The following is a 25,769-nucleotide window of genomic DNA, read 5'->3' on the forward strand; positions in this document are numbered from 1 at the left end:
CTTTGTAGCTGTTTCCAAACATGATTTTAAATCCTATCTCACTTGTTTGTTTTATTTTCTAAACACTATAATAATTTGATGGCTTTATGAATGTACATATTTTATCCTTTTACTGTTTGTAACACATTAAAGTGTTTTTTTTTCTAATTTTGTGCGCGGTATAACTTCCTGATTACAACCTGAGCTGATGGGGACATGTGTGTGTGTGTGTGTGTGTTTAGAAAAAAGACATGAGAGTATGTGTGCAGTGTGTGTGCTGTCTCTGAGAAATATGTATTACATTATCAGTGCTAACAGCTCAGTCTAGCTGTTACTCAGACACTGAAAACAAAGCCACGAGCAGTGCAGCGCATTATGCAGCGCCGATCATCACTGACGGTTAGACTTTGTACTAGTACAGACTGATGAGGAACACTGCTAAGAGATCCAACACTCGCAGCCAGTCGTTCCTCTACTGGCACCGTGTTGTCTTCTCTCCTAGAGGAGCTGGCTACAGGTTTCTGGCAACAACAAAAAAAAATCTCTTCCATGCCAAGTCAACATAAAATGATCTGCTTGAAGTTGAACTTCACAACAAAAAGCTTTAACTTCACAGCAGTGGATAGTTTTATTCTGACTTGGCATTGTGTTACCTGCATGAATAAGATGACTATACAATGACAGTTTTATGACTATGCATTGTGACTGCATAGCCAAATATGGTGAGGAAAGCTGGTGGACCTTTCAATGAACAGGAATAACTTTCTCATGTTTAGGTTTGTTATTTGGGTGCACTAATTATAGGGAAAATAATAGGAATTTCATGCTCTATTTAAATCCAAGCAAATATTAATTTATTAGAGAGGAAACTTTATTCTCCATATTTGATGAATTGAATGCTTGCCTGTAAACACATTTGACATTTTTGCGTGTTCAGCTAACCCGTTATTCGTTGACTATAAAAGATTGTGGTTATTCATCAGTTGATTTGAAGTATATAATTGCGAGTGTACCGATGTACAATGTCTGTTTTTCCTAATTTTAGTATCAAATCCATGTTTTTTTTTACCAAGAAACATCTTGGAATTATCAGAAAAACTACTTAAAGGGACTGTTTGTAACTTCTTACATGTATAAATCAATCCGGGTCGGTGTCCCACGCGCGCTCGCGTGTGGCTACGCTATTCAGACAAGGCTCCAACACAAACTACACGGAAGCCGCAAAGTTATATCTAGTGAAGCCCGTCTGTTAAACAGTGTTGGCCGCGGTCTGAGGACGCGGGGGAGACCGTAGCTTTGGTCTCCAGGGCCGGAGTCTCTGCTGTACTCTGCTCCGCTGCCTGCTTGCCTTCACTCAGCTCGCTATACCTCAGGTGCATGTGCGCACACTCCACACTGCAGAAGACTTCGTAGCTCTGAGTATATCTAGTGAATGTACAGTGGACGTTTGTGCCGAAATAACTGCTGCAGCTCCTCCAGACCAACAGAGGTTTCCTGTGTCTTGTGAAGTGACGGCTGAAATATAGAGTGATATTGTGATTTTAGCTGACGTGTGTCGCCTCACTGTATTGAGCGATGCTCGTTCATGTCTATGTAGAGCGACCACAAGCACGAACCCGACGCTGACTTTTGTTGACTTAGCGGCCACAGGTGTCGCTGTTAACTAGCATTTCTGATTCTTACAAACAGTTCCTTTTAATGTATAGTATTTACTTTACGTTTCTGTAATATGTGAGTAATAGTCTCGTCTGAGTTTGATTCTGATTCTCACAGTACTGTGTAAACCAGTCTATATTTACTGTCAGGGTCGGCACTACCAAAAATGTTGATCATCTACTGTTACTTTCTGGTCAGCTGATAGTTGAGAATCTACATTAGACTATCCAAATATAGTGTGTCTGTGTTTTTCATAGCAGGGAAACTCACTTTGAGGGCATTAAAGGCCAAGTAAACCAAATAACCTGACATTTTCAGTGTGCAAGTTTTTGTGGGAATGGACTGAGTGTGGTATCCATCAGTGTGTGGGAGCGCCACTGAATGTCATAATAAAAGTTAGATTATCTGCCTGTGCTGGTTGTATCGCAGCGGACCAACAGAAGAGATAATACAGTTTACTTTGTACCTCATGCATCTGCGTCACACGCAAGATCCCTGGTAGAAAATGACCAGAAAAGGAGAATACTGTGTGGCTGTGCAGAGGAGAAGACAAAAAAAAAAGTGCCACTTATCACTAAAGGGTAATCTGGCATGGAGACAAATATTTTTAATTTCTTGTTCCTGTGTTACTTAAACTTTATACACATTTAAGTCACATAATGTCAGATAAACTGATTTCGAAGGAAGACGAAAACAAAACAGTGGAGTTCCAGTATTTCAAATATTACAGCGTCTAACGTGTCATGTTGTTGCAGTAGACATGCTTTCTTGCTTTTAATTCCAGGACCCTAAATGATTTACTGAGATGTTCTGTGGGCCCATTAAATGAATACAGCAGCGAATAGATGAGTTGGCCATCTGTTGTCGCTGCTGCTTGTTGCAACATGTAAAATAAATGTTATTAATGGCCGTGGGAGGCTCTTGTTCCAGGGACAAATAGGCTGAAGCAGATTTATATAACTAAAGAGGGATGGAGAGTTGGTAGCGGAAAAGACTTCTATCTTATTTCTAAACAGTTTCATTTGACAAATTCAAAGTGTAAAGCTTTCACTCTGGCTTGTTTGCCAGGAAAACAATGAGGATAAAAGCCGAACATCTGTCTTCATGACAACAGGTGTAAAAGGCTAATTCAGTGTGTAAGTGTAGTTCCTCAGATCAGTGTTGTGTACCGAAAAGCTAATTTATGGTATGACATCATTATCCACCTTGTTGTGTGGCCCTTCAGTAAAGCCCTATAGGGCTGCAACTAATGACTGTTTTCATTGCTGATTAATCTGTCAGTTATTTTCTTGATTAATGGATTAGTTGTTTGGTCTGAAAAATGTCAATCAGTGTTTCCGAAAGCCCAAGATGACGTCCTCATATGTCTTGTTTTGTCCACAACTCAAAGATATTCAGTTTACTGTCATAGAAGAGTAAAGACACCACTTAACATAACTTAACTTAATATTTTCTGAAGTTTTTTTTACTTAAACCGATTAAGAAATCAAAATAGTTGGTGATCAATTTAATAAACTGACTATATTACAATTTCTCAACCATTGTCTTTCCTTTTATAATAGCATTAAATAATGACACGTGATGTATTATCTTAACACAGTCAATTCACAGTCACATTTGGAAGTTGAGAAGGGGCTAAACAAGCATAAATAAAAATATTTTCCTTACAAAATCCAATTTTCTCCCCATTTATACTTCAAAATAAATCTAGAATTTCCAGGGAATCTTTCTTGTTGGTCCACGTACTGTACATACCCAACCTGCTGCGTCTCGGCCTGAGCCAGGATTTAGAAACACAGGTCACGAGTTCAAATTGTTCTAGCCTCACTCAACTCGTCTAAAACATGTTTGACTGGCTACTGTCACTGTATTAGGACTGAACATAAAGCAAACTTTTGCTAATGGAGTGTTTTATTTAATTGTTAAATTGCGTTGTAAATAAGCGTTGACCTTATATTCGATTACACTGCCTCTAAAATATGCTTCATATTTTGTCTGAATGCAACAAAAATTCTCACAAAACTTCACAACTTATTTACTCTTAACTTTTCAATTATGTCTTCTGTAAATTTTATTTTCCTACAGTATGTTCCTAATGCTGCTTAACAGCTGTCTCCACAGTCACTCATGTAATAAATCACTTTATTCTATTTTAATCTAAGTTTTGCCTTAAAACAATCCAATTTTAAATTATTCAGTCATTAGTTATCAAGTCATTAAACACCTCAAATCCTCAGAAATACTACAGAGGACATGACCTTGGTGTCCTCAATAGTTGCTACCTCCCAGCAACTTCTTGTATGTTTTTGTGTTGGTTGATGGAGTATAATTTAATTTGCATCAACTTCCCTAGACTGAGTTACAGTGAAGAGTCTTGGACAGGCACTGACGTTTCCTTTAGGCAGCCATGTTGACGTTTGACCCGACGTTTGAGAAACACTTCTAGCGACGATTGACACTCTGTACTGTATACCTGTACTGGAACAGTAATGAGCTGGAAGTTAAAGGAAACTGACGTCCCAAGAGACACAGGTTGACACAGACAGCTGCGTTTGTACAGTTTACATAACAGTAATTAGTGCTGAACAGACTATAGGAAGCTGCTGATTTTGGACGGGTTCATCAGAGTGTGACAAGGCTCATTTTGGTGGCAAAACAATTTTACAAAAATACACATCAACAACGTTTTATAAGACTTGATGAAAATGAGGAGCCATTAAGATGAAATTACGATCATGATTGCCATCGAGCTGCAGAGCCAAACACCATCTGTGCCAAAACCTTCCTCTGAGAGATGATACTGAACCAACCTGAGCGTGACGACGCGAGACAACATGTCACCAACTTCTGACACACAAGGTATTTATACTTTACATCTCTCTCTTACATTGACTTTTTGATCAATATGCTTGTTTGCTTTCTGGCCAAGAGTTAGACGAGAAGATTGACACCACTCTTTCTCTTGAGAATTGGAGTAATCTCCTTTGCTTTTAGTATCATTTAAGATCTTTGAACAGCATTGCAGATTGAAACGAACCGGGTACCCCTCCACTTACTCCTTCCTTTCCAAGACTGCGGTAACGTGACTCGCCGAGTGCAAAACCGTGGTAACGCCGGTCGCCTTGCTCAGAGGCCATCCTTACCATAATAAAACTACTTTAGGAGCAACGGAAGTCATGCGGCGGCTGGCGGTACCACGATTTTACAAGCGTCAGAGAACTACGGTGGCCTTCAGGGTAACGTGAAAGGCTCTCACTAGAGCCAGTGTTTGGTTTGTCCATTCTGGGCTACTGTAGCAACATGGCGGACTCTGTGAAGAGGACCCGCTCCCTATGTAGATATGAAGGGCTCATTCTAAGTTAACGGATACATGATTTTTAGTTTTAGGTTATTATACACTAATAAAAACATAGTTATGAATAACATATTTCATTTCTGCTAATACATCCCCCGAAATGTTACACACTGGTACTTTAAAAGGGATCTCGTTTGCCTAATTGTCTCGTTTTACGACTAAGCAATGTCAACTTTGTCATCTATCTCCAGGTTGTCCATGCTGAAAGTGTTAATGGACAACAACCTGGACCAGTGGAACATCGTCAAGCTTTATGGGGGGATTCTGTATGAACCAGTGTCTGGTGTTTGAGGCGCTGGACACCTACCTTTGTAAGAGACAGTCCCAAATGCATCTACAGGGCATCACAACTGTCATCCAGCAGGTATGACATCAGCTTACTGAACGCTGTGTGCATGATTTGTATTTCTGACCTTGTACTTATGTTATCACATTATTGCTGTCTCTTATTTCGTTTTTTTATGATTTAAAGCACTTTGTGTTACATCAATGTTATTATCATTATCATCACTTGCAGCTTGCCACATCATTTGATGCCCTAAAACCCATCGGAGTGATGATCCACACTGATGTGCAAACAAACAACATCACGCTGGTGGATCGTGCGATGTCAGGCGTTCAAGGTGAAGCTGATTGACTTCGGTTTGGTTATTCAAGCCAAGCACTTCAAGATTCATCAGACGTCTTTCTTTAGGTTGAGGTCTTTAGAAACACTCATCATTATTGTGCTGGAAAGTATACAGTTTCCTATTTTTTTTCTACCCAAAATATATAGCTCTTTGTGTGTGGGTGTATGTGTCCTATCCATTACTGAAATAACTGTTGGGTGTTTATGCGGGGCACCTGAATGCACCATCAGTCTGACGGTGGCTTAACGCTTTACCGTACAAAGCGATGTGTTGAGATAGCGCGACTGACGGCGGCTGTGCAGTACTGTGGATGGTAACGAGGAGGCAACGCGGTAGTAACGCGGTGGCAACGCGGTAGTAACGCGGTGGCAACGCGGTAGTAACGCAGTGGCGTCCACAACCGGACTCTCTGTTTGCTTTTCATTGCATTCCTAATGGATTAAACTGCATCTATGCAACCCTCCTCAACAGTCAGTCTCAGTTTGCATCTGTATTAACTGGCTTTCATCAGAGTCATGTTTGCTCCTTTTTGTGTATAAGTAAATAAGCTGAACGTATTGATGTGATGCTGTGTTTGTCTCCAGCTGCAATACATCATCGGCCAATCAACAAGACATCTTCAAACCAATGGATGCTCATTTTTTTTTTATAGTTTCATCTTTAACATTCAGTCATATAACTAAATCAGTTAAGTTTTTTTTGTTCATACAAGATGGTCTGAATCTTGAATCTTACACCAATTCATATTAAAAAGACATTTGACTGGTGTCACACGTAGCCATGTTATGGTCATATATATATCCTACAGCAGGATAACTATAGTCACCTTTTACACCTTTCACCTTTCACACCCATCAGTGTTGTAAAGCTGTAAAAATATTATTTAAATAAATATATTTAATGAAAGATAGACACTCAATCTCACAATAACTATCTCAATGAAAGTAATAACAGTACTTGGAAAACGTTTGAAAGCTGTATCAATTGATATCGATATTGTTGATATTAGCAAGCAGTGGCCTATTTACACATCAAGCAGACACAGAACAACATAAGCATTTATTTAAAGTCATGCTTCTGGCCCTTTGATGAATGTAAGTCAAATATTCACTCTCCATGAGCTCTGATTTGGTCTTCACCAACTCCTGAGGGAAATATGTGGCTCTTTAGCTGCTAAATGCTCCACCATGTTCACCAGCTAGTTGCTAATTTTGTCTGTCTGCCATTTAGTGATGGGCAGAGTGGGTTAATCAGAGAGAGATTTGATGGGGAGCCAACACTTTCAAGTTGCAAGCTGCAAAACCAAAAGCTGAACAAGGCTAAAGAGGCTTTGCCTCTGTGAAACTGAAGGGGAACTGCAGAGTTGGTAATAATTCTTTGTGGATTTGTCACCACAAACATCACTTTTCACAGCCATTTGATCCACTTTTAATATGAAGATATTGATTAGTGCAGCTTTAATGTACATATTGCATACATCTTAAAAAAACAAGCGACTTTCTTTGGGGGTTTTCCCCTTTAACTTCGCTTAATGCTCCTTTTGAATCATATTACTGCAGTGCATCCTGTCACAGTCCAGCCAATTAGATTGCTGTCAGGCTATTAAATAGGCTTTATCAGTCGCTATAAGCCCCATAGATGTGGGTCAATAGGGGCCTACCACATCAGCTAGTAGGTTTTATCATCTAATCACATGGTAGATCACCGAAAGAAGGTATCAAAGAACACAAAAGCGACTTCTAGAGACAGTAGTAATTATGGCACAGGCAAAAGCGGAAGTCAGGCACTGTAGTATAGACAGTGTGAATGAGGGGTTGAGGTCGTGGACGACGTATGGGATACAAAACACAGGGGTTTCACCCAAGAGACCAGAGTTCGCATCCTGTGTGAAACCTAAAATGTGTAGTTGTCTTTATGTTTGTAGTTATTTTAATCTAAAACGCAACGTTTTTCCTTAAACCTAACTGTTTATTTGCCTAAACCTAAAGAAGTTCTGGTTTTGTTGCCTAAACCTAAAGAAGTTGTTGTTTAGTTGCCTAAACATAAAAGAAGTTGTAGTTTAGTTGCTTAAACCTAAATAAGTTGTAGTTTAGTTGCCTAAACCTAAAGAAGTTGTCGTTTTGTTGCTTATACCTAAATGACCCACATCTTTGGTGCTTATAGCGACAGATAACGGCTATTTATTAGCCTGATAACAGTCGAATCGGGTGCACCGTCACAGTGTCATAATATACTTTGTAATCTCGTCCCGTTTCTCCTGCATGTGTACGTGTTCTCTCTCTGTGTTTCTGTCAGATCAGATAACGTCTCTCTGAGGTGTTTTGTCTTATGTGATGTCTGCCTCCCTCCCACTTTAACGTTTGCATACAAATTTTGACTATAATACTGATCATGAAAGAGCAAACGGAGCAGAATAAGTCTCCTTGGAGTAGTTCACGTGTGCCCTGGATTTTACATGAACCCTGCGTCCTGGTCCTGGTCCCTGCTTGTCAGAAGGAAAGTATCCTCCGACAAGCACACAGGTCTAGTTGAAATCCTGCTCCACTGATCAAATAATCTTGTAATGACACAATGTTCCTGTGGTGTTTAAACTAAAGAGTCACCGCTTCAGACTCCCACTGGTACTATTTTCATGACAGCTTGCTATACCCGTGAGATCCATTCACATGTGCAAGAAAGCAAAGCATGCACATTTATTAAAAATGTATCTATCCCTGTGCTTCGGTGCACAGGTTCACGGGACAGAGGACGACACAAAGAACACCCAGTGTGTGAGAGAGAGAGAGAGAGAGAGATGGGGTGCATTCAGTGGTACTGTAGGGACTTGGCAGTGGCATCCTGAAACATTCCTTTCTCTCACACACTCCTTTCTCACCCCACATCTCTTTTATCATCATACAGGTTCCCAGTACATTGTATTTCCGTGTGTGAGAAGGAGAAAAAGGTTGTGTAAACTAAGTGGGAGTACATAGTTTCGTGATATGTGTATAGGTTACGCGTAGGCGGTTGTTTTTGAGAGTAACACAGCTTGAAGTACAGAGCTTGTTAAGTGGGAGGTTCACGGCAGCGACATCACCTCACAAACATGCCTCCTATCCTCGGATGTAAGACGCTGTGTGATTGTGTGTGTATGTTGCTGAGAAGGTTACTTTACATTAACAGATAATAACAGGGACAGAGTGAGGAGATGACCCAGTTTCTTTCTCTTGCAGTGCCGACAAAGTGTGCCTTTGTCTAACTGATTCATTGTGAATATCCTCATGTGTAACACATCAGAGATCAGTTGTGTCTGCTGAGTTATCAGCTCAGATATAATGTTTAATATACAGCGTGGATCAGTAAAACTAGTAAAAAGTTACAGTCTAAAGACATTAAAGGGACTGTTTGTAACTTCTTACACGTATAAATCACCCGGGTCGGTGTCCCTTGTGCGCTCGCATATGCGCGCTCTCGTGTGGCTACGCTGTTCAGACAAGACTCCAACACAAACTACACAGAAGCACAAAAACCACAAAGTTATATCTAGTGAAGCCCGTCTTGCAAAACAGTGTTGGCCGCGGTTGTAGTACGTGGGGGAGACAGTAGCATTGGTCTCTGGGGCCGGAGTCTCTGCTGTACTCTGCTCCTCTGCCTGCTTGCCTTCACTCAGCTCGCTCCACCTCACGTGCATGCGCGCACACTACACACTTTAGAAGACTTCGTAGCTCTGAGAATATCTAGTGAATGTACAGTGGACGTTTGTGCAGAAATAACTGCTGCAGCTCCTCCAGACCAACAGAGGTTTCCTGTGTCTTGTGAAGTGACGGGGCTCCGCAGCGAGAAACGTTATCGTCTCTGACCGGGTGCAGGTGTCTCTTTGGGAGGCTGAAGTAGGAAAAGCCAACACTAATATCAGCAGTGATTCATGGAGAGACCTTCGTCTGGTCAGCTAACATTACTGCCAAGCAGGTGAAATATAGAGATATTGTGGTTTTAGCTGACGTATGTCGCCTCACTGTTTTGAGCGATGCTCGTTCATGTCTATGTAGAGCGAGCACAAGCGCGAGGCCGACGCTGACTTTCGTTGACTTAACAGCCAAAGCTGTTAACAAGCATTTCTGATTCTTACAAACAGTCCCTTTTAGTAAAATAACGTAAAACTTTCCATATTTCTCTGATTTAAGATAAACATACCTGAAATAAGTCAAATGAGAAGATTTTGTGTTAGGTTGTGTGTAGGTTTCGAGAGTGCTATCCTGTACAGCGACTTGTGCCAGCGTAATGTTCTCTCGTCAATCAATAGCATTGATTCATTGGGAGCACATCACTCCCAACTTTGATAATGAAGTTGTGAGTCAACACCTACCGTCATCATCCTGGGTTTCCTCTATGGCCTCATTGGTCTTGTAGTCATTGTCACTGTTGGTCTTGGTCTTTGCCTGGCTGCTGCTGGGTTCAGCAAACAGAATTCCCATCTTGTCGTGATAACTCTTGTCTGTGTGCAAACTCATGCATACAAACAGATGCATTTACACTTACCAGGAGCTGGAGGAGCTGCTGTTGAGGGAGCTCTTGGTAATAAATGGGTGGTTGAGAATACAATAAGAGGTAATCCTCTCCCTCCCACTCCACTTGAACATCTCCTTCAACAGCTCAATGCGCTCCCTTCTCTCATCGGCATTAGCCTCGTTCTCCAGACGCATCTAGTTTAGGAAACAGTTGGAAAATACAACAGTGGTCAAGTCTTTTTCCTAAATCATGAAAAGACAATGAATGAAAGTCACTTTTCAGCAGCTATCGCCTACTTAACCACCTACCGTCTTCAATGTGTCCAGAGAATGTAACCCATCTGTGGAGTAATCTGTTGATCCCCAGTACGATAGTATACAAGAACGTATTTAAGATACATAAATGTCAATGCATTTAGCTGATTAAGTGTAATAACTGTAGAAAAATGGTTCATCTTATCAAGAGAAGGAAGCTTAAAGATGAATTAACTATTGGAAAAGTCAAAGAGTGGGTATTATACCATCAGCATCTACTGATCGGAGTCTGTTTTCTTGAAAAACGCCTTGGTTTTCCGACCAGCATTGAGGAGATGATCAGGAGGCGGACCCAGGAGGTTGATGGTGAATCGTAGCTGGAGACAAAATGCATCGTAAAAGTATTCAATAGGATTGACACCTATCTCTTGTTGTCATGAAGCATTGCTATGGTTACAATCATAACATAACCTTTTATAGCAATTGAACAACGTGCTTTGCAACTGCAAAAAATACAGAATGACACCAGCGTGTGACACACAGTAGATAATCAGACTTGAAATGACTCAAGCATAAAAAATAAAAGTAAAGGTCAGTTGATAAAGATATGCTTTTAAAAAAGATTTAAAAGAAGGCACTGATCTGGTAAGCCTCATCTGTGTTTTAGCTTCCAATTAGAAATGTCCCCCACTAGGGGTGTCCAAAGCTTCACGGGGGTCACAAGGCCTTTTTGATTTTAAGGGTTGTAAGACAACTTCTTTTTTTTTTAAATATACAGTTGGCCTATATGTTAGCATTTTATTAATTTCTGTGAAGAAAACTAAAAGTCAGGATTATTATTTAAGATATATAGATAGCGGGCTGCATTGCAGTACTGTTTAGCTGTAAATAAGAAAGTTTGCTTCGGCTGGTGGGCGGTGTTTGGTATTTCCTGCTGCCGGGTCACAAACTTTCTCATTTTACAGCTAAACAGTACACTACAGGATGTTTCTGAAAACATTTGAGGCGAGAAATAGGCATTACAGTAACAGAATATTGATTCATATTTGATCACCGCTGCCTAGTTTGACCGTTTGGTCGGAGTACACGGGTGATTGACAGCTGCTCAGAGACGGCAAGGCTCCAGCTCGGCTCTGATTGGTTGTTTTCCTTCAGTCTGTGAAATCTTGCAGATGCCATTAGGAGCCCCGGAAGACACCAGAGGCACATGATTTTTTTTCAGATTACCTGACTCATGCACTACTGTCAGGATATAGTGACTAGGTGTTTTATAAAAAATAACTTTTTAAAATCATATTTGCTCCATTTCTACCCACTGCTGCTTTAAGTTGTTTTGGCTTTGCCCTTCCTCCTGCTTTGCCCACCCTGATCTAAACTTTTGATGTAAACTCTCGAGCACATACATAAAGTAGTGCAGGGCACACACTCATATGCAAACACACACAAACAGACACACACACACAGAGAGGCAGTCCAGAACCTGTGAGGACCTGCCACAACTGAGGAATGCAACAAGAAACTGAGCCAAGAAAAAAGCTTTTCATTCAGAGACCCTTTTCACACTCACACACACACACATACTCACACACACACACACACACACACACACACACACACACACACACACACTCACAAATAAACAAACAAAAACCTTAGCGGACTGTATTTGAAAGAAACTGAAAGAAGTATCCACCGTGTGCACATGAACACAACTCTGGGCATTTATAAGTGTACACACACACACACACACACACACACACACACACACACACACACACACACACAGAGTTTATGGCTGATTGCTAATTGCTCTGGCTCTTGTCCAGCCTCTCAAAATGAATAGCTGACAGTCTGAGTCAATACGGTCCTCTCTCAACTCTCTCAATGAGAAAGCTGGCTATTAGTGAGCGTGCGTGCGTGCGTGTGTTAAGATTTCATCAGTACCAGTGTTGGTCTATTTTCATCTTCCTGTCTGTCTAAGTGGGAAAGATGACCTGTAGAGAGTTCTTTGTGTTTTTCTTTCACGTGATGCAACAATTGCTATCTGCAGACGTTTACTGTCCCTCCGAGAGCCTCTGACTTGATTCAATAATGATCTGAGCAGAAGGGAAACGGTGATAAACACAAAGAGGTTGGGAAAAGGTGGTGAAATCTGCGAGTAAACAATGTCAGCTAGTAAACAATGTCAAGAGTTATGAGTGTGTTTGAGGTCTAAACTCTTTACCCTCAATTACATGAATGTGTCCATCCATCTGTTGGTGTTGGTGTTGGTGTTGGTGTTGGTGTTGGTGTGTGTGTGTGTGTGTGAGGGAGAGAGGAAGGATGCCAGCTCATTACCAAGAAGCCAAGTAAACAATGTCAAAGAGTTACGATTGTGTTAAGCGCTGCCTACAACTCAATTACTCTCAAGCTCTTTGGCGAAAGACACGTGAATCCTTCCTGCTGAGCTGATCAATAAAATGCTTCCCAAATCAAGCTAAACTGTCACTAATACGCAGTAAATTAGTACACAGCCTTTCATCTGAACTGTTCCCGAGATAAAATACTGCACTGCAGAGAATGTGTGTGCGTTCCAGTACCCATACCTCACTGTTTAGTATGCCAGCAAAAGATTTAGTATGTCCCAATACATAAAATGTCAAATGCAGTGTGCAATAAATACCAGGATGTACTACTACATCCCAGCATGCTTTTCTGGCTATTCTGACCCACAATCCTCTGTGTAGCTGATATATTGGTGCCTTCAAATGAAACTTGTGAGCTTGTGTTTACGTGGTTAAATCGTGAAGAACACCGCTGCTAGGCGACAGCGATATTAACGTTACTGTCGGTGTCTAGATGAGGCCGTTGGGAATATCAACATTTTCCTCAGACCTATTAGAAAATAATCAAGAAAAACAATATACGACTAAAATTACAATAAAAAAATTTACTTCCAAGGCCTCCGCCATTTCTGACAACGTCAACAAACACGTCACAACTCGTGAACTCTGAGCTTTCACAAACTTTCCACTTATGAGGTTGTGAATACCAGAAGAGTTCATACGGACTCTTCTCGTGAACACGGTAAACACGACCCCATTTGCAGGCACCAATATGAGCAAGAGGGTCAAAGTTCAAGGCACAATGTTATGATGTAGTAGTATGTTCCAATTGTATGCATACTGCATGCAACAGTACGTACTCTGTAAGAGCAACTGCAGTATGTATTAAAAGTAAAAAGAAAAATGATGCGATTTGAAACGTAGCCTGTGTGTTTACAACACATTTCAATTCTGAAAGTGGAAGAAGGGAATAGTCTAATATCCTACTACTAAGAACCAGTATCATTTGCAAACAAATTGTAGATGTAATTTACATTTTAACATCATTTAAGTGAAAGTTTTCCAGCCTTCTTCTGTTGATTTATATTTGCTGTTGTCGAGAAATGAATTAACAACAAGAGAAGACAATAAAAACAAACTCATCATGTCGCGTTTGTTAAATACATGATTTATGTGCACCCTTTGAGTTAAAAACTAGTCTTTTTATCATTCTGAATGACAGTACAGTAGCTGCCGAAGGCATCAAGAGTATTCTACATATCAAAGCAGCCGTTACTCAAAGAGCTTCTCTTCACTTGAGGTTATCAGTCAGTGCTGGCTTCTTGCTGAACAAAAAGTGTTACAATGCCTCCACTATTTTTAGTATGAACACAACAGATGATATTTCTTCTAGAGAGTGGTGGGATTACAATGTGTAAAATCATTGTTCACAGTGTGTGTGCATGTGTGTGTGTAAATGGTCATTGGAAAAGTGGGTTTGATTCGAAGAAGAGAGTAAACACAAGATTACTGCTGGTTTCATAACCAAAAAGTAAAGTAGCCATAATAGAAGTCACATTGTTGCTCCATCCTGCGATCTCTATGATTATTTTCTGTCTTCTTCTTCCCGTCATCTGAAGGCACAAGTAAAGACCCGGCAGCCAGCCATGTCAGAGATTTGATCTGCTGCATAACAGCCCAAAAAATAATTACCTGCGCTGGCTGCTGCAGGACTAAAGCAGGGCTGAAGACTCCTATCACGGCTACCTTGCTGTAATGAAAGACAAATAATACTCGATGGGGTGATTGTGGCACCGTTTGATTTTCAGGTTTCAAAATATGAATATTAGACGTACTCGTGGCAGATGTTTGCTTTTGTGAGTCAGTAACCAGGCAAATGGGATCAGTTCTTCAGAGATTATCAAAGGATTTCATTTGGTAAATCAGGCTTGTATATTCATGAAAACTTCACTATCTACTCTGAAATAAATGAGGAAGGAGTGAACAGCATCATCATGTCTGATCAGACTGCAGGCCCTTTGAGGAATAGTTCAACATTTCGGGAAATACACTTTGCTTTCTTGCTGAAAGTTAGATGAGAAGATTGATACCTCTTTCAGACAGAGAAGTGAAGCCAATGTTAAAGTACCTTAAACTTGCATTCTTTCTAACAGCCAGCAGGGGGCGACTCCTCTGGTTGCAAAAAAGAAGTCTGATTGTATAGAAGTCTATGAGAAAATGACCCTACTTCTCACTTGATTTATTACCTCAGTAAACATCGTAAACATGAGTTTATGGTCTCAGTCGCTAGTTTCAAGTCTTTTTCAATACAGCATGATGTTCATTTAGTAAATTATGGTCCCATTTAGAGTCAAATATACCATAAAGCAGGGTATGCTTTAGGGCGTGGCTACCTTGTGATTGACGGGTCGCTACCACGGCATTGTCCGGTCTGAAAGTTGTCCGTGTTTTCGTTTTACAGCTTTAACCCTTTCACAGTGTGTTTTCAGTTCATGAAAGTTAATTATAACCTTTTTAGTCGCCAGAAAATGTCTTATTTAGTGTTTGGTTGTGCTTAGCTTCACCCTCCCGTGTCACTTCTGATTGCAAAAAACCAATGGGTGACGTTACGGTGACTACAAAAAAAAGCGTATTTCCCTAAAAGATCAAACTATTGCTTTTAATTATCTGGTCAAAATGTGTTTTCTGAACATTTCCTCATTCTTTGGTTATGGTACTGTTATGATAAGATTAAAGATGCATATGTTTAATTTATCCTTAAGCTTGTAATACTAGTCCTTCTGTGGAAACTGAAGTCATCAGAAGCACAACAGTAATTGCCACCTGGATCCCCAAAACGTTTTGGGTGATATACAATACATGTAATTTAAATGTGATAAAATAATCTGAATGCTTGTCTATAATTATAATTCATGTTAATCGAAGCCAATGCAATTTTTTAGAACTGTTAGAACTGACTTCAGATCACTGTCAAATCAGTCAAACACTGAAATACTTTGACCACCGGATGGTCACAGTATGCAACCTGTTAAAAGAATACTGTGATATTTTGAATTGGATTGAGTCAGCTGTCACATTGTGGGAAACTGTGCGGGTGATTGTACCCGTCGGTTTCAATGATGAATGCTGACACCGCTAACAAGACAATTCAGGGTGACGCTAACAAAGACAGATGCATAAAGTTTTTCCACAGTGTGTCAAGTGTTTGGTGAAGAAAAATGACCCGAGTGAAATTCAGAATGTCCCTTCAGAGCTAATGGTGAATAAATTACATGATTGGTAAATGGAAGGCAGTTTGCTATTACATTTTGATTGAATTAAAAGTGAATTCATCTCAACCGTGCCGCACGTGTCCAGTCCTTCAAATCCTGGACGTGACAGTAATGCCCAATCTGTGTCCCTCTTGTCTGTATATATCATCCCTCTGCTTCTAGTCCTGTCCATGTTTTCTTCTGTGGTTCTTCAGTCAACACTTCAGTCCATGCAGCCCTTAAATGGAGGGTTTATACCCCCAAAACATCAGTCCATTTCATTCAAAGCAAAACCAACCTGGATTGGTTTCTCCAGTGTTTCATTAACTTGGGAGTTGGAGACTCCAAAAAAGGTCAATTTCCACATAGAGGCTACATTCACTCAGCTTGGGTCCCCGACTGAAGGAGTTTGACGTGGTGTACTGCTGCATGCGGGCTGCAGAGAGGTGGAAAAACAAGGTGGATTTCTGTTTTCAAAAGGAAATGAAGCGTCCCGTTTAGAGAGGTCAGGCCACCAGACCCAGGCGGGCGATCTTAGCAGAGAGGAAGGAGTGGAGGATGAAGACGATCGGCTTCGGACACGAGTGGAGGTCCAGTTGCTGGAGGAGGAAAGGGCAAATGACATTTTTTAAAAGAAGAACAAGACAGAATAATGCAAAACTTGACAGGAGTAAAGAGGAGAGAATATGATTAAAAGATGTGAGAATTCATTAGAGCCGAAGGGATGACAGAGAGGGGAAGAGGCAGGGGAGGTAAGGAAAAGAAAAAGAGTTTGTAAAGCACATAAAATCATAAAAGTATATTCAGAACTAACTACACAGGCAACAGTTCCCCATGAGGCAAGGATTAGACAAGACCTAGCTGGAGTTAAGCACTGCACAAACACACACACGCACAGCACATCACTGTGAACAAAGCGCTGTTCATAGCCTGAATCAACAGCAGTACTATGACTCACATCCTGTTCCTTCGGCCTATAGGGAAATTTAACCTATAAATTCACACTTAGACTACTGTTTAGTTGGTCATATTTAACACTCGGGACGTTTTAGAGGCTACCTCATCTCCAGCAAACCCAGTGCAATGAAATATGAGTAGACGTCACCTACATCATTATTGGTCCACAAATGTCAGATTTTTAGGAGGTGTGATAAATGAAGTGAGTTTTTTAGTGTGGCTTTGGTAGTGGCAATGTCAGTCGGTCCAATACATTGGTCCAGACTGAAATATTTCCCCACTATTAGATGGTTTGCTTTGCTTTGTTTGGAATTTGGTACAGATATCCATGGCAGCCAAAGGATGAATGAATCCTACTGACTTTGGTGATCCCCTGAATTTTCCGCTAATGCAACAGTAGGTTTTACATTTATGGTTCAGCTAAAAGTTGTCGAGTGAAATGTCTCAACAACTACTGGGTGGATTGGTACAGGTATTCATGACCCCTCAGGATGAATTGTAATAACTTTGGTGATCCCTAAACTTTTCATCCAGCGTTATCACATCAAAACTTAAAGGGAAAATTTGCTGATTTTCAACCTTATCTCTATCTATCTGAGTTAGGGATAAAGTGTGAAAAACTTTCTTGTTCTCTTCGCTTGTATTGCAAACTAGTTTCCATCATATGATTGCATAGGATATAATGGACAAAGATTTTTACAATGAAATTGCTGACTTGGATATTCAGCCGTATTCAGCCGGAGAGAGGCTGCTCAAGGCTGCTGCTGCGGTGGGATATGGAGGAGGATATGGCCGGTGGGGACCCTCCAGAACTTGAGCTGCCGAGAGCAAATACCGACTGGTGGAGCCTTTGCTCAAATTGCCCTCCAATGCCAACAGAGACTGAATCATTCTGCTGTAATTAATGTCAGCATGGACAGTTTTTGTTAAATGCTGTCGCCGACGACAACCCAGGGAGAGCGAGCCGTGTGTGCTCTAGCATGAAAGTTTTCCTCCTCACTCTTCAGGATCCCGAAGATAAACTGGAAAATACAACCAAGACTAGCTAGGGTGATTTTTGCTATTGTAATTTGCTAATTTAACGGTCTGCCTCCGATGAAGGAGTGAGAGCCGCCAACGAGTCGCTGCAGTGGGGCAGATGCTCAGCGGGCCACCGGCATGGCGGGGAGATACAGTCGGGTGAAAAACGGTGTGGAGAGCTGGCATATTTTCACAGCTTACTCTGTGAATTAAGGATTTATTTCGACCAAACCACAGTTACTGATTGTTGGAAGAGTGGAAAGATAGTTTTCTTTCATTTGTGTCCAGTTTGAATGAGGTGTGTTTCATGATGAGTTAACAAGACAAGCCTGTCTTAGTTTGGTGTAAAAGAGAAACTTGAATTCAGAAGGTGTATGGATGTATTTTTCTGTTTAGGTGTAAGAATATTTCCTTTATTGACATTTTGTGAGTTTATTCTGTTTATTTATCAGACTAGGAAAGCTAAGAGAGCTTGTGTAACGTAGCAAACTCACTGCTCGCACGTAATGCATGCAGGCACACCCAGCACGGCGCCGCAGCAGGAGAACCCAGTTTTCCCGGTCAATATAACACACACTGGGGAATTTATTTCTTCAGTCGACTACATTTACCATCAGCACTGACAGCGGGGCCAGTGTGCCAGTTTTGCAGTCCAGGGTTGTGCGGGTATGGACAGATTTTGCGCCATTCCTCGCTCCTCGCTCCTCGCAAGAGGAGGTGTTATTCTATTTTGCTAGCCGTCTTTTGTTGTCAATAAACCTGGGTTTTAGTTAAGTACTTTAAGTTGTGTAGTGGTCAGTTTTGGTTCTGTTAGTAAATAAACATTCTTTGTTGTTTCATCAACCTCCGTTATCCTAATTTCCTCTTTTCCACTCGGTTTTACTTTTCATTGTTACTCTCCCCTCCCCTAGCCTTAAGTGGGGTCGTAACAGTTGGGGGCTCGTCCGGGATAAAAGGTGGTGAATTTTCCCTTTAAATTTGGCCAGTACTTTGGTTTATGACCTGCTAAAATAGGACATTCGTGTCAGCCTCAGTTGTACTTTGTGTTTAGTGCTAATTAGCAAATATTAGCACACTAAACTGAGATGGTAAAAATGGTAAACATTGTAGGCTACCTGCTAAACATCAGCATGTTAGTATTTAGCACAGCTTCACCGAGCTGTTAGTGACGCTGTTCTTTCCTTTGCCTTGCTGATCAACCACAGTAGAGGTGTGGATATAATCTTAGTTTTCTAAACCACAATCAGTGGTTTGGCTTTCTGCAAGCTCTAGACATACATTGTCTGCATCGGGGAGATGAACTTGTCAATTTCTGTGACAAAATTAGATCTACATAGTCCCTGCCAACCAATGACAGTATAGTCAACACTTTAAAAAAAAGCCCAGCTGATTCCACTTTCAAATGTTGAGCTAATGAGCCATCAGCCACATCCGGGAGTGCCTTGGGATTTTATAAAGCCTCGTCTTTGAATGTGTTGGGATTCAGAAATTCTACAGACACCAAAAGCTGTTCTGCTAAGGTAGCCAACAGAGGGGTTTGAATCAAAGCGCCAAAGTCTTTGCTTGTTTGCCTTCAGCATAATGTGAGCCGTGAAACACGAGCGTATCTGACAGAAGTTTTATACGGAGCTGTTATGTGGCCCATTGTACAGACAGTTCGAGGCGTCGATAGAAGACATCTCAGTTTCCAATTTCTAAATCCCATGAGAGTAAATATTTTAGTTTTCACTGTCACTTTATTTTCCACAGTGCTAAGGCTTTATGAATGATGAAACATTAATGTTGTGTTTCTGGGTAACAACAGTTTGTAAAAGTGTCAAGGGACGGTAACTATATCTCATCCTCCGACACCGACATTAATATTCATATCATTACTGTCAAATAAAATCCAGGAGGTTACAAACTGAACAGCAGGAGTAATGGGGGTAGAGCGAGTGGTAGTGATTGTACTTTCAGGTTTACACAGCGATAACTTTGACTGTGGCCACCTGGACCTCCATACAGTGAGCTGTTGAGTGGTGTAAACAGATTAAAACTCTTAGAGTAAGTGGCAGGCAGGCTATTTTTAAAGAAAATTCCACTCTCCGAACGCTCTTACCTGTTAAGACCTAGGTGTGAAGTTCGTTATTTCATGATGAAGTACTGTAATTTACTTTCTGCCGTACCACTTTTCCTCTGCCTGTCTCCACTTTGTGTTTGGCTTCATTTCCCAGAAGGCTTCCTGAAACCCCCTGAGAGTGGGTATGAACTTGTTCTAGTTATTGTACCGAGATGTACACCACCACAGCAAAGTAAGCTTTTGATATTGATTTTTTCTTTTTCCATCAGTTAGACTTAATAGTTATTAATATTAAGGCTTAAAGATGAACATTTTAAACTCGGATAACTTGAAATGGGGAAATGATTGAGTGCAATTATTTGGATTGTATTAAATATTTGAAATATTTTTGTCTTATAGTTTGGAGAAAATGAGAAGACTGTCACTGTTAATTTTAAAATTGCGAAAAATAAATGTAGCAAAAATAATTAAATATTATATATGACATGATATGTTCAAATTCAAAATTCATAGACATACTATATGCTGTGTCTCAATTCGGATACTTCCATAAGTACACTTCAATGTAGTACACTGCACACTATGTACTTGCGTAGTGCGTGAATTTCGACAGACTGTGCTGTCTCAAATCGCACATACGTACTTACCGGAAGCTCGGTAGATCAGCTGGTGATAGTCAGCCGCGGACATCACGCCGTATCGGCGGTAATTTAATTTGAACGGATGAATTAACCCAATAATGACTGCTATCCAACTACAGTATGGTGGTACTTAGTAAAAAAAACACAGTTCAGTGTTCGCCGTTTCGCAAACCCTGCTTTGACAGCCCTGCTATTTATACACAGAATAATGTTGCTAGGGTAACAGCTTTGGTCCAAGTTTACTTCCTATTACTGCATTAACAAACTTTGCAACAGGAGATGCAAAGGGGCCCATTTACAATGTTTATGTTGCCAAGTTTGAAAAGGTCTTTCAGAGAGCATCTTGTTACATTTTGTGTCAAAAGACAACACTTTAAAAAAAGGAAACACTCACAATCTCCCCCTCCTTCCCTCCAAAGTCAAGGAAGAGCATGCGAACTCCATCATCTGAAGACATCTTTAGTTTTTCGTAGGGGTAGGAGAGGAGCACCCGGGTCCTGGTGGGCGTGTGAGCCCCTCTCTCCTCCCCATTTTCCCCGTCTCCCAGTTTGGGGTCAGCCAGCACAGAGAAGCCCTGTTCGTAGTGAATCACCAGCCGGCACTCCTGGCTCTGGTATAGACAACCTGGAATATAAATAGACAGGATATTTTAAATTGGCAATAGACACGCTTTTTAATTTAACTTATCAGTATAAAGTAAATGTTGATTGCACAATAATGACACCATCAGCGTTTGGATTGGTTCCCAATAAGCCTCGTTTTCACTATGCAATTCTGCCTGCCACCGGGTACGATCTCCCGCAAAAAAAAGAAGGCTTCATTTATGGCACGAAGGAAGTGAGTCAACTATTTCGCGATCAAAACAGGAAGAGGATAGCGCTTTTGTTTAACCCGGTAGCTATCGGTAGATATTCCCAGTTACCAAAGAGTATCAATGTAAGTTCTTTGTAGTTAATCCCCCAGTAGCGGAACAACCGAAGTAACTGTGGAAACAAAACGCAGTGTGCCAACGCTTTTCCAGGGTACGCACATACGCTCATTTACATATTGGTGACATTATCGTGCATTCATTTTGCAAAACGTTAAATATATTATACTTGATATATTTCTTGCTTTTTCCCTCATCTGTCTGAATAAGTCACTAAATTTGTTGCTAGTAGGCCTAGTCGGCTCTGAGGAAAACAGAAAGTGATCCTGTTGTCTTTGATAAGTTGTCTAATGACACTTTAATTTTTGATTGTTAGCTAACGAGATGCTCAAATCTGAACAAATCTTCTCGTTTTCCCAGTATTAATAATGTGTGGATGACAGAAATAAGAGTTAAAGTGCAAGTCAGAATTGTAATCATCTGGTACATGCATTATAGAATGAGTCATTACAATGAGAAGTCAAATTAAGACTTTAAATCACAGACTTTTATGTAAGTAGCAGTACACCTTTAAATGCATATTGTGGACTTAAAAAATTATATAGCATCTCTGTCCTTGGAAAACCTCCTGTCCTTACTTTTAGGGAGGATATACATTTTCTATTGTCCAATGACTTAAGTGCTAAGTGTTGGCTTGTACTGGCAGGGCAGGGCCCCATTCAGTATGATTAATGTGTTATGTTACCAGGTTGGATGTTTGTACAAAGTGCTTCAATTTTTTGTTCTAAGATGGATCACATCGATATACAGTCTCTTTTTCATCTTATTCAAGAGACATTCAGCTCTTCTCACATGTAAAACAAAAACCTCAATTACTTATTTTATTAGTTTTTAATTACAATTTGCTCAAACGCATTAATTTTTGACAAACAGAATTTTGTAAAGCAATAAAAATAACACGATACATTTCCACTGAAAGTCTATAAATACATGTTGAATATTGACTGCATTTTTGGTCAGCCCTACTATGAGCATACTGTACTATACTGGTGCTTCCATAGCTAATAGAAATACTTAAAACATGGACAATTACTGTTATCGTGATGAAGTTCAAGAGGCGTTTACGCTCTGTTATCAGAGCTAAAACTAATGATACACTAATGATATAACAATACATCTGTTCTTCATGAAGGTTATAATGTTCAGGTTTTATTAAACTGTGTTGATTCAACATTTTAGTAATTTGCTGCTCATGTTGTAGATGTACTGTGTTTTACTAAGAGGTATTGCTAATATTTTGTTCTCCCCATTTATATCAATGAGGCCAAACTAAATATTAGAGACACCTCTTACGCACCATTACTTTTAGCTAGGTGCACCTGATAAACTGGCAACTGAGGGTAAATTTAGGCTCTTCTTAAATATACGGTGGCGGTATGGCTGCTTGTACCCGCCAAGTGTGAAGTTGATTGGATGAACGGTAAGATATGCAAAGGACAGTCACACATACATACACAGACAGAGATTCCTTCCTTTATAGTTAGATGGTGCTGCTACAGTGCCACCTATTTTGCACCTAATATGTCACGGACACTCAGACATCATATCTACACATATCCACCAAATGTGGATGGAATGGCACACAGCGTTCAGGAGATATGACATTTTTTGTAATATAAGAGCCCTTCCCAGAGCATTTGAGCTAACTTTGAGGGCCAGCTACAGCAACACTGTATCAAACATCAACAATCTAAGAAGTCACTTTTTCCAGCTTGGTCCAGAGATGTGTTGAGCCAAATTTGGTGACGATTGCTCTTGTCGGAGCAGTGGCAAAAATCAGATTTGGACACGATTCAAAATGGTGGAAAATCAATCTAGACGCTTTTGGCGTGGCTTATTGGAATTTTGTTTCTGAGGATTACGATTCATAAGTTACCGGCCAAAAAGTAAAGTACATTGATATTGCGCCACCATCCAATTGCACCACATTCAAATTGATACTGCGCTCCTTTGGGTCCTGAGCAATACACATGCCAAGTGTGATATCAATCGGATGAGCGGTTCTCGAGATATGTGAAGGACACACAGACAGACAGACAGACAGACAGACGGACAGAGATTCCTCGCTTTATAGTTAGATTGTACAGTTCTGTCGTGTTGTCAAATCTCCACTCTGTTCTAACTCATCCTCTTTTACACATTAATATTTACCATATTTCAGTGACAGACTACTCTCTTCATGTGGAGACCGACCTACACTGTATCAGTTCTACATCATTTTTCATCAGTCTCTCTCCTCACAGCATGCGTCCGGCTGAAAGCAGAGTGTGCTATCTTTATCTGCTCTCCCAATTTACGCATCACTTTCCTCTGATTTAATGACAAACCTGTCGCGTCCCCACACAGTGTGATCTAGCTGCATTTAGTCTTATTTTTCAGTGCCTTGACAGCAGAGTTTCCCTCGCTCTGCCAGCCCCCTGCACGCTCAAAACTTCATTTACAGAATAAGCTCCTCTCTGTTGACGACATCTGATCTATCGGGCGGCGTGTTTGTGTGACAAAGAGATGCTGAGCGAGAAGAGAGTTGTTATCTTTCCATTGTTTGCTGACAGCCTTAGCAGGATGTGTGTGTATTGCATGTACAGGGAGGGGAGTGTGTGTTTGCATGGGTGTACACATGACAGTGAGTGTATGTGTGTGTGTAATGCCTCTAAGCTGGTGAGGAAAATGAGTGTATTTTCTATCTTGCAGACATGGAGATGCATATATGATGTGTGTCTTCTCTCTCTGTGGGCTATAGAATAGCGATGCATGTGTGTTTACATATATACGCTCTCTGTGGCCTGCGTTTTCTGATTACTTAACCACGTTGTCAGTCAAACCACGCTAATCACCCTATACACATCTAAATCCCTTCCTCGTTCTTCTCTCTAGCTGAAGGCGATTACGGAACCAAGGTTGGTAAATATGTACACAGTAGGCTAACACACACGACTACGGTCAAAGGCAAATATTTTTTGTGAGTTTAATTTACCCTGCACAGAGTAGCAGGTTTAGTTGTACTTAACAATGTAATCAAGTCATAGAAACGCATGCTAAAATGACTTTCTATCATTGTTTTGCATCTAATTTATGTTCTGCATATTTTAACCTTTTTTGAAAACACATTTTCTCACTGTGATTCAGCAAAAAGATAAAATAATGAACAGCACTCTCACTCAGAAAGGACTTATTCACAATTACAAACTGCCACAAAGGTGGGTCCTGTTAGGTTGACTGCCAATTATCAGCCAGCTGTAAAAAGAGGCGGTAATTAGCACTTTAATGTGGGAGTTTAGAAAGCAACACAAGACCACCAGCATGGAGTCAGAGCCCAAATCATCAGCTGCTTGACTAGGTAATAGACTGGAATTTTAATTTCTGTTTAAATTTTAGTTTGATTATGTGTTTAACTTCTTCTTATTTGTCTAATATTAAAGTTTGCTCTTCCTTTTGTAAAGAAAATGCCGCTCTGCTGTCAGTAGACTTGTCATGTATGCAATTGGTGACATGCTGCAAACACCGACCCTTTATTTGAACGCGCTCATAGCCAGATTGAGAAACCCTGGGTTGATTTACCGAGTTGATACCCACCGTCGTAGGACCAGTTAGCGTGATGATAGCGTTTGTTAGGGTTAGTGAAGCCAGATAAAGAGAAGATACTCTGGGTATGTTGAACTCGCTTCGTAGTACAGGCCTCCGATGTCCTTCCTACAGCAGGAAGTGCTAATGTGGGTTTTCCACACAGGAGCTGAGCAATATATTACAGTAATTTCTCCTCTCCTTATCAACTGTGGAACACACTTAAACAACAGAGGTGTGTTGATACAACTTCAGGAAGTAATGTTGATAAGAAGCACACTGCAAATCAAATAGAAAAATGAGGCGCACACACACACGCACGCACACACAGATGTACAGTGTAATATCCCCCATAACCCTGAAGACATCCCATTCATGATGAAAAATGAGCCGCATAATGTGTAACATTATTCTAATGATGTATAAACAATCTGGCAGGACAAACGTCTCCCTAATGGCATAACAGTTGTAAATGGGGCAAAGAGTGGCGCGGCCTTTGTTGTGTTCAGGAGCGAAAATTAGACCTGAAACTCTACTCTTTCACCTGAGAGCCTTGATCTGCGGGGCAAGTAGGGTTTCCCACCAGAATACACACACACACACACACACACACACACACACACACACACAAAATCATACACACACAGAGGGGCTTTTCAGGCTGCAA

General features: G+C 40.6%; 2 protein-coding genes across 2 annotated transcripts in view; one reads left to right on the plus strand and one right to left on the minus strand.

Annotated features, from left to right (window-relative positions):
- Positions 1-25,769, plus strand: part of mal2 (mal, T cell differentiation protein 2) — a 321,233-nt gene that overhangs the window by 19,079 nt on the left and 276,385 nt on the right. The gene's annotated exons all lie outside the window — the stretch shown is intronic.
- sntb1 (syntrophin, basic 1) overlaps positions 15,633-25,769 on the minus strand; it is a 44,933-nt gene continuing 34,796 nt past the window's right edge. Inside the window, exons 7-8 of the mRNA XM_074654199.1 lie at positions 21,008-21,237; positions 15,633-16,535 (exon numbers count right to left, since the gene is read on the minus strand). Of these exons, the coding sequence (XP_074510300.1) occupies positions 16,443-16,535; positions 21,008-21,237 (323 nt within the window). The 3' untranslated portion in view covers positions 15,633-16,442. The remainder of the gene's footprint in view (positions 16,536-21,007; positions 21,238-25,769) is intronic.

Source organism: Sebastes fasciatus, chromosome 12 (assembly GCF_043250625.1).
Source record: "Sebastes fasciatus isolate fSebFas1 chromosome 12, fSebFas1.pri, whole genome shotgun sequence".
In the NCBI taxonomy this organism is placed as follows: Eukaryota; Metazoa; Chordata; class Actinopteri; order Perciformes; family Sebastidae; genus Sebastes; species Sebastes fasciatus.